At 45.2% G+C, this 13,519-nt stretch overlaps 1 protein-coding gene across 1 annotated transcript; it reads right to left on the reverse strand.

The window, feature by feature from the left end:
* Positions 1 to 4,398: 4,398 nt before the first annotated feature.
* On the reverse strand, positions 4,399 to 10,227 carry Mpv17l (MPV17 mitochondrial inner membrane protein like). The gene is given in 4 exon segments (XM_048333297.1): positions 4,399 to 4,578; positions 4,760 to 4,789; positions 8,910 to 8,980; positions 9,866 to 10,227. Coding segments are annotated over 4 exon segments (591 nt in total). The 5' UTR covers positions 10,176 to 10,227.
* Between the last annotated feature and the right edge of the window lie 3,292 nt (positions 10,228 to 13,519).

The raw sequence follows: 13,519 nt of genomic DNA on the forward strand, positions 1-13,519 counted from the left end.
GCAATGAGGAAAGAAAGTTAAGGGAGTGCAAGGGCCGGAGTTCAAGCCAAAGAGCCAGCACTGGAAAAATAAAACCAAAACAGCATATACAAAAAAAGTATATATATATATATATATGTATATATGTATGCACACATATAGGTATATGTGTGTGTGTGTGTGTGTGTGTGTGTGTGTGAAAATGAATCCTCCCATTAGTTTTTTTGTTTGTTTGTTTGTTTGTTTTGCCAGTCCTGGGCCTTGGACTCAGGGCCTGAGCACTGTCCCTGGCTTCTTCTTGCTCAAGGCTAGCACTCTGCCACTTGAGTCACAACGCCGCTTTTGGCCATTTTCTGTATATGTGGGGCTGGGGAATCGAACCCAAGGCTTCAAGTATACGAGGCAAGCACTCTTGCCACTAGGCCATATCCCCAGCCCCCTCCCATTAGTTTTTAGAAGTAACCAGTATTTAAATAAAGCACACAGTAATGATGCATGGATTAGAAATTATGATTATGAGTTATCTCTCTCTGAAAGAAACTATCCATATTCATTTAGCTCAGACAAATAGTCAAAATAGAAAGCCACCTGACATGCCAGAGTTAAAATTCTAGAGGTTTTAATGTGAAGAAAATAGAACAAATTTTATACTCACACCATTAGTTTTTAGTGAAGTACTACAGATGGGATGTTTTCCTCTTGGAACCAGGACTTTTGGTTCTTTTACTCATTAAACAGTTTCTTATTCTGGCCCAACCAGAATAACTGAATCAGATAATATTTAATTGTCATCTGTATGAATGAATCTCTGTGAATCACTGATTTCACAGTGATGGCTTTATCTGTTCTATCACCCTATCGAACAGATTTTGAGAAAAATACCGGTGTATTACAAAGAGACTCTCAAACTTGGTTCATCAAAAGATTTAAACAGGGGCTGGGAATATGGCCTAGCGGTAGAGTGCTTGCCTTGCACGCATGAAGCCCTGGGTTGGATTACTCAGCCCCACATAAACAGAAGAAGCCAGAAGTGGCGCTGTGGCTCAAGTGGCAGAGTGCTAGCCTTGAGCTAAAAGAAGCCAGGGGCAGTGCTCAGGCCCTGAGTTCAAGCCCCAGGACTGGCCAAAAAGATTTAAACATCCAACCAATTCTCTCCCATCACATCAACTATAACACAGATAAAAGAGAATAACTTTCATTAACTTTTCTGCAAATAAAAAGACTCATAAGGTGCCAGTTATGCATGATTTTTTAATTGTATGTAAGCTGAGTAATCACATTTACACTTTCAACTCTCCCTTCCCCTGGCACCTCTAAGGCCAATGCTCTGCCCCTGAGCCTCTCCGTCAGCCCCCACATATTTTCTGTCTTCTTATTCTCTCCTCAAGACCCCTTTCTTGTCTCAGTCATCGCCAGTTTCCTTTTTTTTTTATTATTATGAGTCAGCACTGGAGTTTGAACTTAGGGCCTTGTACTTAGTAGGCAGGGGCTCTACCACGTGAGCCACACTTCCACCTCTGTATATAATTGTGTGTGTGTGTGTGTGTGTGTGTGTGTGTGTGTGTGTGTGTGTGTGTGTGTGCTGGTCATGGGTCATGAACTCAGGGTTGGGGCACTGTCCCTAAGCTGGTCCCGGGGCTTGAACTCAGAACCTGAGCCTCTTTATGCTCAAGGGTAGCACTCTTGAGCCACAGCTCCGCTTCAGGCTGTTTTGGTAGTTAATTGAAGGTAAGAGTCTCAAGGACTTTCCTGCTTCAAGTTGGCTTTAAACCACAGTCCTCAGATTCCAGCTTCCTGAGGAGCTAGGATTACAGGTGTGAGCCACTGGCACCTGGCACTTCTTGCACATTTTGATAACAAAAGTTATCTTACATATTATGAAATACTTTCCTGTATTGCATTAACTACTTTTAAACTAATGTAAATATCCAGGTGTTTTAGAATGGGAATGTAGCCTAGTGGTAGAGTGCTTGCCTAGCATGCATGAAGTCCTGGGTTGGATTCCTCAGCACCACATCAACAGAAAAAGACAGAAGTGGCACTATAGCTCAAGTAGTAGAGTGCTAGCCTTGAGCAAAAAGAAGCCAGGGACAGTGCTCAGGCCCTGAGTTCAAGCCCCATGACTGGCAAAAAAAAAAAAAAAGTTTCCTTACTATATTGTCCTAATGTAAAAAATATTCACATCAATTACATTCACATAAATTATATACTTAGAAATTACACACTCATGTATATATTATGGCACAATCATACAAATTACATGTGTAGAAATTTAGATATACATTCTTTTTTTTTTTTTTTTTTTTTTTGTCTTGTGGCTTGAACTCAGGAGGCCCTATTCCTGCGCTCTTTTGCTCAGGGCTAGTGCTCTACCACTTTGAGCCACAGCTCCACTTCTGGTTTTCTAGTGGTTAATTGGAGTCTCATGGACTTTCCTGCCCAGGCTGGCTTTGAATCATGATCTCAGCCTCCTGAGTAGCTAGGATTATAGGCATGAGCCACCAGCGCCCAGCTTCTGTATACATGCTTGAACTTAAATATAAATTCTCAAACTAAGCATTCGGTACTTCATTACTTGAAGTTTGTGAAATATGCCATTGGAACCAACAAGATTATGAAGTAATATTAACTCTTAGATAAAATTTGCTGAAACGTGAGATATTCATATACGATTGATTATTTGTTTGTCTAGAGTCAAGTCTCAATAACAGTAGCCTGGCTGGTCTGAAATTCATGGTTGAAGTATTCCTCCTGCCTCAGGTTCCTGAGCAGCTGAGACTACAGAAATGTGCTACCACACCTGGTTATCCACATACTTTTTAGTCCTGATGAAGTTGAGATTAGACAAAGGGAAAAACTGGGTCAAGTGTCTCATGTCTACCTTAAAGAGTCAGGATTTATTTTAAATCACCAAATTTTAGAGACATAATGTCAGAGGTCTAGGGATGTAGCTCAGTGGTAGAGCCTGAGCCAAAGAAAAGAAATAAAAACGCTAAATGATGCAGCAGTCCAGAATGGATTGGAATTCTTCCTTTTCAGGAAGAAAATTATTATTATTTTTTTACAACTTTCATTGCCTATAGTTCATTAAGAAGCCAGATATTTGATATATTTAGAAAATGGGGTTCTGTAGTGTATGTAGTCAAATAGGTTCCAAACTAGAAAATGTTCATTTAAAATTATTATGCTAGATATAATAATATAAAAGCCAAAGATATCAAGAAAATATTCTATATAGAACATACCTGTTAGACATGATTCCTTTTTTTGGATGATAAAAATGTGCTTGTATTAATATAAGACAATTGGGGGGGAAATACGATCATCAGGTTTTTCATTTGTATTAAATAAAAATTTACTATCAGAACTATTTTTGGTATAAAAGGTGATCTGATTCAAAAGTGTATTTCAAATAACCTGATATATATATATTTAAATCCCATCTCACCTCTGTCATTCTAGCTACTCTGGAGGCTGAAATCTGAGGATCAAGGTTTCAAACCAGCCTTGGCAAAAAAAGTCTGTGAGACTCTTATCTCCAGTTAGCTACAAAAAAAAAGAAGGAAAGAGAGAGAGAGAGAGAAACAGAGAGAAAGCAAGCTAGCTAGCTGGAAGTGGTGGTGTGGGCCCAAGTGGTAGAGTGCTAGCCTTGAGCAAAAAAAAAATCAAAATTAAAAAAAATACATATATATAATAATAATAAACACTGGGTTACCCAAATTCTACTGGCATTAAATATTCAAATGTAAATATTAATAATTCTGAAATGGCCTTTTGCCACTGGTGCTGAGTTTAGCCAAAATACTAGAGGAAGCATTAAAGAATTAAAAGACACTCAGGGCTGGGAATGTGGCTTAGCAGTAAAGTGCTTGCCTAGCATGCATGAAGCCCTGGGTTCAATTCCTCAGGACCACATTAACAGAAAAAGCCAGAAGTAGGGGCTGGGAATATGGCCTAGTGGCAAGAGAGCTTGCCTCCTATACATGAAGCCCTGGGTTCAATTCCCCAGCACCACATATACAGGAAACAGCCAGAAGTGGCGCTGTGGCTCCAGTAGTAGGGTGCTAGTCTTGAGCAAAAAGAAGCCAGGGACAGTGCTCAGGCCCTGAGTTCAAGGCCCAGGACTGGCCAAAAAAAAAAAAAAAGCCAGAAGTAGCTCTGTGGCTCCAGTGGTAGAGTGCTAGCCTTGAGCAAAAGAAGCACAGGGTCAGTGCCCAGGCCTTGAGTTCAAGACTGGCAAAAGAAAAAAAAAAAAAAAGGAATTAAGACTCTCAGACTAGAACAAGGGGAAAGGTTTAGGTGAAAGTGAAAGGATTACTAAGCATCGCCATCTTCTAAATGCTGCAGGTTGACTGGAAAGGCCGAGTGCTCTCTGCTTTGGAGGCACAGCTCCAGGCATGGAGTGGGCTGCCTGGCTCCTCACTTCTCTGGGGGTCTTGCCTCTGCGGAGACCTCCTTTGTATGAAGGAAGATGAACAGTGACTCCAAAGTGCCGTCCCCACTCTGCTGTGAATAGCAAAGGAATGTGGCCCAGAAAAATCCACAGAGCCCAGTGTAGGCCGTCCTCCAGTGCACAGGCACAAGGCTGAAGTTGGTCAGCTGCAACACACAGAGAGAGGCTGTTAGCCTGCCAGAAGCGAGGCCAGCAGCCAGCAAGCTGGGGAGGTTTGGGGCTGGTGGGTTGTTGTGGTGGTTGTTTTGGGGTTGTTTGTTGTTGTTGTTTTTTTACATGCTGTGTGCTCCATCCCCAGCCCCAGATTCTAAATTGTTTGAAACTTACCTGAACAAAAGGCCAGTACATGAGACCACTCTAGAAGAAAGAAAATTTTTTTATTAGCATGCTTTTTAAGGCATTCAAAATAAGCACACAGTTCAGTCTATTAAAAAAAAAAAAGCAGGTTGGGTTCCCAGGCAGTATTATATTTCCAACTAAGCTGGTTAAATTAACTACTTAAAACCGCAAAGGCAGGGGTTGGGGAGTTGGGGGGTAAAGCAATTGGCTCAAGATTGTATGTGTGTGTGTGTGTGTGTGTGTGAGTGTGGGTGTATGTGTGTGTACACACACATGCATGCACATGCTGGTACAAGAGGTTAAACTCAGGGCCTAACACCCATTCTTCTAGTTATTCATAAATGCCAATCCCAAGGGCACTGTCCCTTAGCATAAGATTGTCCCTTTGCTTAAGGTTGGCACTCTCCCACTTGAGCCACAGCTTCACCTCGGGCTTCTGGTGGTTAGTGGGAGATAAGAGTCTCTCAGGCTTTCTTGCTTCAGCTGGCTTCAAGCCTCAGTCCTCAGATCTTAGCCTCCTGAGTAGCTAGGATTACAGGCATGAGCAAACAGTGCCCAACCCAAAACATTTTTATTAATTATATTCCTAAGTGCAGAATGAAGCCAACCAGTACCAGTACCAGTTCTGGAAGAAATTGGTACTTTAGAAATAAGCACATAGGGGGTTAGAGGTGCAGCTCATTTGGTAGAGCACTAGCCAAGGCGTGAAAGAATCAGGTCTTGGACCTAAAAACAAAGAAAAGAAAAGGGAGGGAAATAATCACATATTTTTTCACATTGTAATTTCCTAGTAAGCATAAGCACATGGGGCAGAGATATGTTTATAAAAAATGGGATCAGCTGGGCACCAGTGACTCATACCTGTAATTCTAGCTACTCAGGAGGCTGAGATCTGAAAATTGTGGTTCAAAGCCAGCCTGGACAGAAAAGTCCCTGTGAGACTCTTATCTCCAATTAATCACTCAAAAATTGGAAATGGAGCTGTGGCTCAAAGTGGTAGAGCACAAGCCTTGAGCAAAAGAGCTCAGGGACAGAGTCCAGGCTCCCAGTTCAAGCCCCACGACGGACAACACAGAAACAAAACAAAACAAAAAAAAAGGGGGGGGGGCTCTGGGAATGTGGCGTAGTGGTAGAGTGCTTGCCTTGCATGCATGAAGCCCTGGGTTTGATTCCTCAGCACCACATAAACAGAAAAACCTGGAAGTAGCATTGTGGCTCAAGTGGTATGGTGCTAGCCTTGAGCAAAGAGAAGCCAGGATAGTGCTCAGTCCCTGAGTTCAAGCCCCAGGACTGGCAGAAAAAAAAAAAAAAAAGATGGGAGATGGTTGCTAGGATATGGAAAGCAGGCTGAAAGACTAGCCAGACCTGAGACACTTGAGCATGCAAAGTCAATACAGTAAGGAATTATAAACCACTGGCTTAAAAAAAATGCAAACAAGAACAGGAATACAGAAGCAGCGTGAAGGAAGAATGCTCGCTGTGGAATGCTGAGTACCCACCTGGCCCGTAGGGACATGGCTGGGGTGGAAATGAACCCCCTGCAACAGCACATCCAGCTATTGATTGAGATGCGGGTCTTGCATTTATCCCTAGGCTGGCCTGGAACTACAAGGATATCTGCCTCTAGAGCATTAGGGTTATAGGCATGAGCCACCATACCCTTGCTAGATAGCAGTGTCTGTACAAACTAGCTCCCAAATGATTCTGGAAAATGTATGTTTGGATACATGCATGGATGGATCATAGATAACGGCTAGATTAATGGATGAGGGATGGGTGATAAACGAATGATGCATAGGTGGATGGCTAGATAAGTAGATGGGTGAATTGATGGATGAAGGTATGGAGCAATAAAGTAAATTGGGCTTTATCGTGATCAAGCAAATGTTAACAAGTGGCGAATTTGCGTATGTGGTATGTGAATGTTTTTCAAGCTTGTTCTTTAAGGTCTATAAGTTTGAAGTTATTAGATGTTCTTTTAAGTTCTCTAAATTTGAAAAATTCCAACTCATTTCTTAGAAGCTATAAGAGAGAATAGCAGATATATTTCTAAAAGTTAACACGCAGTGCAGCTGGCCAAAGGAGACAGAAATTGCCTACCATCTGTGCAGAAAAGAAAACACAAATCACAACCCCCCCCCCCAGCCCAAGTGTGACGTAGAAGGCAACAACAAATAAATTAGGCCCATGCTTCCTAAGCTTTTTCAGAAGAACATGGAATAGGCAGAGGGACGGTCCTCAACAACAACCAGCTATTACACGACAGCGGCACATGGCTCTCAGATGCTTCTTTTAGATTCTTAGTTTCATTGATCAAACTTGGATAGGAAGAGCCTCACTTGGGCCCAATTTCTGCTGGGTCTAAGACCTCTAGCTCAGAACACTCTCCTCTGTTGTACAAATCTCCCTGAGAATAACCTAAAGTGTCCAAAAGACATTTCCAAAACTGATCTCATCTTACTTTCTCTCAAATCAGTGCCCTTCTCTTTGCTCAAGCTGGAAACCCGTGTCTTGTGAAACATCCGCACTTCTGAACCTTTCATCAAGCTAACTGTTCTACCTCCTAAATGCTTCCAGATCCTTCCCAGGATCTTGGTCTGGATTATATGCATTTGTCATGAGCAAACACTACAGCAGGTGACTTTCTCCATACCTAAGAATAACCTGAAGAAACATTATCTTCTGCAAACGCCTTTGGGATCAATGTCTTAAGAAGGCTTTTTTTTTTTTTTTTTTTTTTTTAATAAGGACTCAGCCAAATGCGCACTTGGTTCTGAAGGCAAGACTGATTTCATTCAGCTACTCATATTCTTTAATTCTTGTCTGGCAAATCACTTCTAAAATTTACCAAACTGTGATCAATAAGAGTAAATAGGATACCGTCAGAAATCATTGTGAACACCAAAAGAAAAATGCAAATGTATTATTTCTTTCCCATTCTTGAGGAGGGTGAGCCAATCTCATCAAGCCTCTTCTTATTCATCAGGTAAAACCGAAGCAAGGGCTGAGAGCTTGGCTCGAGAGGTTAGAATGCTTGCCTGGCATTCATCAAGCCCTGAGTTCAATCCCTAGTCCTTGAAAATATTCAAACTGGGCTCGGTGCTGCACACATGCAATTCCAGTTGCTTAGGACGCTGAGTCAGGAATATCACTTGAGACCAGAAGTTTGAGACCGGCATGGGCAACATAGTGAGAGATCCTTATCAAGAAAGAAAGAAAGGAAAGAAAGAAAGAAAGAAAGAAAGAAAGAAAGAAAGAAAGAAAGAAAAAGAAAGAAAGAAAGAAAGAAAGAAAGAAAGAAAGAAGGAAGGAAGGAAGGAAAGAAAGAAGAGAGAGAGGGAGGGAGGGAGGGAGGAAGGGATGGATGGATGGAGGGAGGGAGGGAGGAAGGGATGGAGGGAAAAAAGTCTCTTGGTCAAAATTGGGACTCCTGAGCCAATCAAACTGGAGCCCTAATTTAAGAAGAATTTCAATAAAAATCTATGTTTTGTTTTAAAAAATACTAAAAAATATATGGATTACATTTGCAAAAAGCCTGTCTTAGTCAGGCACTGGTGGCTTATGCCTGTAATCCTAACTACTCAGGAGGCTGAGGTCTCAGGATCGTGGTTCGAAGCCAGCTAGGGTAGAAAAGTTCTTGTGAGGGGCTGGGGATATGGCCTAGTGGCAAGAGTGCCTGCCTCATATACATGAGGCCCTGGGTTCGATTCCCCAGCACCACATATACAGAAAATGGCCAGAAGTGGCACTGTGGCTCAAGTGGCAGAGTGCTAGCCTTGAGCAAAGCCAGGGACAGTGCTCAGGCCCTGAGTCCAAGCGCCAGGACTGGCCAAAAAAAAAAAAAAAAAAGAAAAAAAAGAAAAGTTCTTGTGAGACTTATCTTCAATTAACCACCCCAAAACAGAAAGTGGTCAAGATCACACAGCCAGGGCTGGGAATGTGGCTTAGTGATAGAGTGCTTGCCTAGCATGCATGAAGCCCTGGGTTCAACTCCTCAGTACCACATACACAGAAAAAGCCAGAAGTGATGCTGTGGCTCAAATGGTAGAGTGCTAGCCTTGAGCAAGAGAAGCTCAGGGACAGAGCCAGGCCCTGAGTTCAAGCCCCACAACCAACAACAACAAAAACCCTGTCTTACCTTATAGGTATTCCAGAATTTCTGTCTCAGGTCCAAAAATATATCATTCTTTCCCTGGAGAATACTCATACCTGTTTGCAAAACACACAGAATTGTAAAAGATTCCGTCAGAAGAGTGCAGGCCCATAATCCTAACAATTTAGGGGGATGAGGCTGAGGTCTGACGATCAAAAGATTCCAAGCCAGCCAGGGAAGACAAACCCAAGAGATTCTGCTCTCCCATCAACCAGCAAAAAGCTAGAAGTGGAGCTGTAGCTCATGTGGCAGAGCACCAGGTGTTGGGGTGAAAGGTTGAAAGGAGAATGCAAAGCACAGTGTTCATTCGAAAACTGGGAACATTTCAAAGGAATCTAGTAAATCTTAAATTATAATAGGTTACAAAATTATAGACAAAAAAAATTTTTTTTTAATTAAAGCAGAAAGGACCAGGCACTAGTGAAGTAGGCAGAGGCCTGAGGATTGAGGTTCAAAGCCAACCAAGGCAGGAAAGTCCATGAGACTCTTATCTCCAATCAACCAGCAAAAAGCTGGAAGTGGAGGTGTGGCTCAAGTGGTAGCATGCCAGCCTTGGGGTCTGGGGTGGGGGTGAGCACAAGGCCCTAAATTCACCCCACACCCACACACACACACTACCTAGACTCAGCCTTCAACTCTTGAAGACCCAGCCTCTCAGCCCCTACTCTAGCTTAGTAGATCAGGGCACGCTGGACCTCCAGCTCCCCAAACCCTAAGCTCCACCAACAGTGTCCCCCAGTTTTCCCTTTCAGAAGCCTCACCCCCAGTCCCTAGCCACCCCAGCCCCCACCCTCAGCCCTAGTACTCAGCCTCCTAATAGCACCCAGCCCCAGCATCCATTCCTGCTTCCCACCCCTCCCCCCGGAAGCTCCCTCTGCCAGTCTCCAGCCCCCCCCCAACCTCGAGCCCCCCCACCACGTGGCCTCCTGGGGGCCCCTCACCCGTGTAGAAGGCCGAGAGGGCGATGGGCCCCCCGACCGTCTGGTCGCACAGCACCTTGGCCAGCACCACACGGGGCGCGCGGCCCGGCAGCGCGCGCTCCAGCAGCCGCAGCCACGCGTAGTTGAAGTGGCCGTGGAAGGTGACGGCCAGGGCGGCCACGCAGCGCGTCTGCCGCCAGTCGGCAGGGCCTCCGCGGAGCTGCTACTGCACCGCGTCGCCCGCCGAGAAGAGCCCGGCGTACAGCAGCACGTTGGTGGGCCACGGGTAGCGCCGGGCCGCGCGCTGGAGCGCCCGCCACCAGCTCGCCATACCCGCTCCGGGTGCCACCCCGGGCCGGTCGGCTCCGGGCCGCGGGACCCCTCCACCTCCGCCCCGTCCCCACCTGCACCTGCCGGCGGCCCAGCGATTGGGCGGCGCCGCGCACACCCAGCCGGCGCGTCCAATCCGGGGCCCGCTGGCCGTCCCGGGGGCTGCGCCCTCGCCCGGCCCACCCAGGGCGAAGGGCCGCGGAGGTGAGATTCCCCAGGGCGGGCAGATCCGGGCAGACGGGAGGAGGGCGATCGGCCGGTGAGATGGGCAGGGGCTGGGGGGGGGGGGGGGGTGGATTCAGAGGGAAGTGATGGTGCCGCCTGGCCCTTGAAGGTTTTGGTTTAGTTTTGGAGAGGTTGAGAACGTGTCCTAAGAAGCATGCTTTAAAAAAAAAAAGAGAGAGAGATGCCCTTTGAACTGTGCGCCATAGGACGGTGGGGTTGGTGGCGTGTGATGCCTCGGTCATGGAAGAAAAGATGTAGCCAATCCCAGTGACCGGAAGAGCGATGTGTTTTTTCCATGCCCGCGTTTTGGAAAGCATTCATGGAGCGCTTCCAGCGCACACACACGGCGGCCTGGGGCATTGGGCCACTTTGTTGGGAAATGCCAAACCCGGAGGCCTCCCGTGAACCAGGCGCAGTGTGTCTGCCCACGGCCTTCGCCCTTAGTGACCAGGGCCTCCCACGACCTGAGCTGTGCTCCCAGCCCAGGCCCTCGAAGCCGAGGTCCGTGGGCGTCTGCTCCACAGATGGAAGTTTTGACCTCATGGAATTCCTTTGCTTCTTGAATTTTAAGTGTGTGTGTGTGTGTGTGTGTGTGTGTGTGCACCCTCATACTGGGGCTTGAACTCAGGGCCTGGTTGTTCTCTATTAGCTTTTTCACTCAAGGCTAGTGCCCTACCACTTGAGCCATAGCTCTACCTCCAGCTTTTTGGTGATTTAACGGAGAAAAGAGTCTCTCAGGCTTTCCTGCCTAGGCTGACTTCAAACCCCAAACCTCAGATCTCTGCCTCTTGAGTAGCTAGAAGGACAGGCATGAATCACAGGCACATGGCAATCTTTACATTTTTAACTTTAATTTTAAAGTAATTCCAGACTTTTAAAAAGTGGTCAAAACAAAAAAATAAAACAGGGCTGGGAATGTGGCGTAGTGGTAGAGTGTTTGCCTAGCATGCATGAAGCCCTGGGTTCGATTCCTCAGCATCACATAAACAGAAAAAGCCAGAAGTGGCGCAGTGGCTCAAGTGGTAGTGTTAGCCTTGAGCAAAAAGAAGCTCAGGGACAGTGCTTAGGCCCTGAGTTCAAGCCCCAGGACTGGAAAAAAAATGACAAAAACATACAAACAGTTCATATGTACTCTTCACCCTAACTTCTCCAAACGTTGACATCTTACATAACAAGGAAATACTGATGTAATATAGTTACCCAACCTTCAGACCAATCTTATTCAAATTATGGCCAGAAAGTTCCTTTCTCCTGCCCAACAGCCAATTCTGGCACACCTGGCACGGAACAGGATTGCAACATTGCTTAAGTCTTAATCACATCTTTAAGTCTCCAGTGTGGGCCATGGAACCGGCTCTTCTGCATGCCATCCCTCAATGTATCATCCCTCTACTGAGAGCTAAATTGTGTGTCCCCAAAATTCCTAAGCCCCAGATGTGCTTTTAGTTCAGGGAGGGCTCTCAAAGAGGTGATTAAGGATACTAGGTGTGGCCCCAGAGTCAAAGCAACAGCCAACTATGTTGACATTGGCATGCACGCGCGCACACACGTGCGCACACACACACAAATGATTGCCTTAAAATGAAGTCAATGGGGTGGGCTACCCTAATGATACAGTTCGTTTGGTGTCCTTACAAGGTCATAGGCAAAGGCATCCCTTTATGGGAGGAAAGGCTGCCTCCAAGGAAAGAGGCTCAGAGTGAAGCCAACGTTGATCTTGAACTCTAAACTCCAGCACTGTGAAAAAGTAAATTCTATTGTTTATGCCCCTAATCTGTAGCATTTTTATCATGGGAGCCTTCTCTCTTCCATTCTTGGGAATCTTCCAGCTTCTGTGTTCTTTGACCTTTGTCTACCTATTCATTCACTGATTTCTACTCTGCTCTGTCGTTTGTTGCTGCTCCCAAGTAAATCTGTTAGACTTTTCCAACAGGCACACTTCTAGCTTACCTACACATCACTTTGTGTGCTTATATCCCCCTTTGTGTGTTCTTCTGGTTGTGGCTGTATGAGTGTGTGTATGTGTCATCTAAAAAAGTCTGTCATTGAAGTCTAGATTCTGCAAATAAAAATGTGGTATTTGTACTGTCCTTGTTTTTGTTTTTCTCCTCAAAGCCAGTGCTCTACCACTTGAGTCACAGCTCCATTTCTGGCTTTTTTGGTAGTGAATGGGAGATAAGAGTCCCATGGACTTTCCTGCCGTGGCTGGCTTCAAATTATGATCTTCCTCCTCCTGAGGAAGATCCTCCTGATCTCAGCCTCCTGAGTAGCTATTGGATTACAGGTGTAAGCCACTGACACTTGGCTTTTATTTGGCCTTTTTATCTTGTCTTATCTCAGTACACACTATGGTTTCTAGCTCTATCTGCTTTACTTTTACTGGGGACACAAAGAGAATGATAGAAGTATCAAAAGTCATGGGGACTGTCTATTCAGATGGCATACAAAATGCTACCGGAATTTGCTGACCAAGGTGTGGGAAATGGGGAAAAAGAAAGAGCAACAAAGGGAATTATTCTAAATTATAAGATATGCACATGTGAAATACCATGGTTAAACCCTTAGGCACAATTAACACACTTATGGATGGGACTGGGAAAGATGGGGGGGGGGGCGATGGAAGGATGACACTGATCAAACTATCCTGACTGAATTGAAACCCCTTTGTATAGTACTTAAAAAAATACACACTGAAAAAAAAAAGAATGACAGAAGAGTAAAACAGGTTGTACTGGGGAGGGGTGGAGAGTGGCTAGATAGGGTGAAGGAGAGTGGATGTTGTCAAAGTTCTTTATATGCATGTAGGAAAATAGACATTGTGCTGGGCACTGGTGGCTCATGCCTGTAATCCTAGCTACTAAGGAGGGTGAGATCTGGGGATTGTAGATCAAAGCCAGCCCTGGCAAGAAAGTCCATGGGACTCTTGTCTCCAATTACACACACACACACACACACACACACACACACACACACACACACACAGTGGTGCTGTAGCTCAAGTGGTAGGGTACTAGCCTTGAGCTGAAGAGCTCAGGGGCAGCACCCAGACCCAGAGTTCAAGACCCATGCCCAACCAAAAAAAATACAATAAATATTCCTTGACATGATTTTCTTTTTCTT

The sequence above is a fragment of the Perognathus longimembris genome, chromosome 23 (assembly GCF_023159225.1).
Source record: "Perognathus longimembris pacificus isolate PPM17 chromosome 23, ASM2315922v1, whole genome shotgun sequence".
NCBI classification, from domain to species: Eukaryota; Metazoa; Chordata; class Mammalia; order Rodentia; family Heteromyidae; genus Perognathus; species Perognathus longimembris.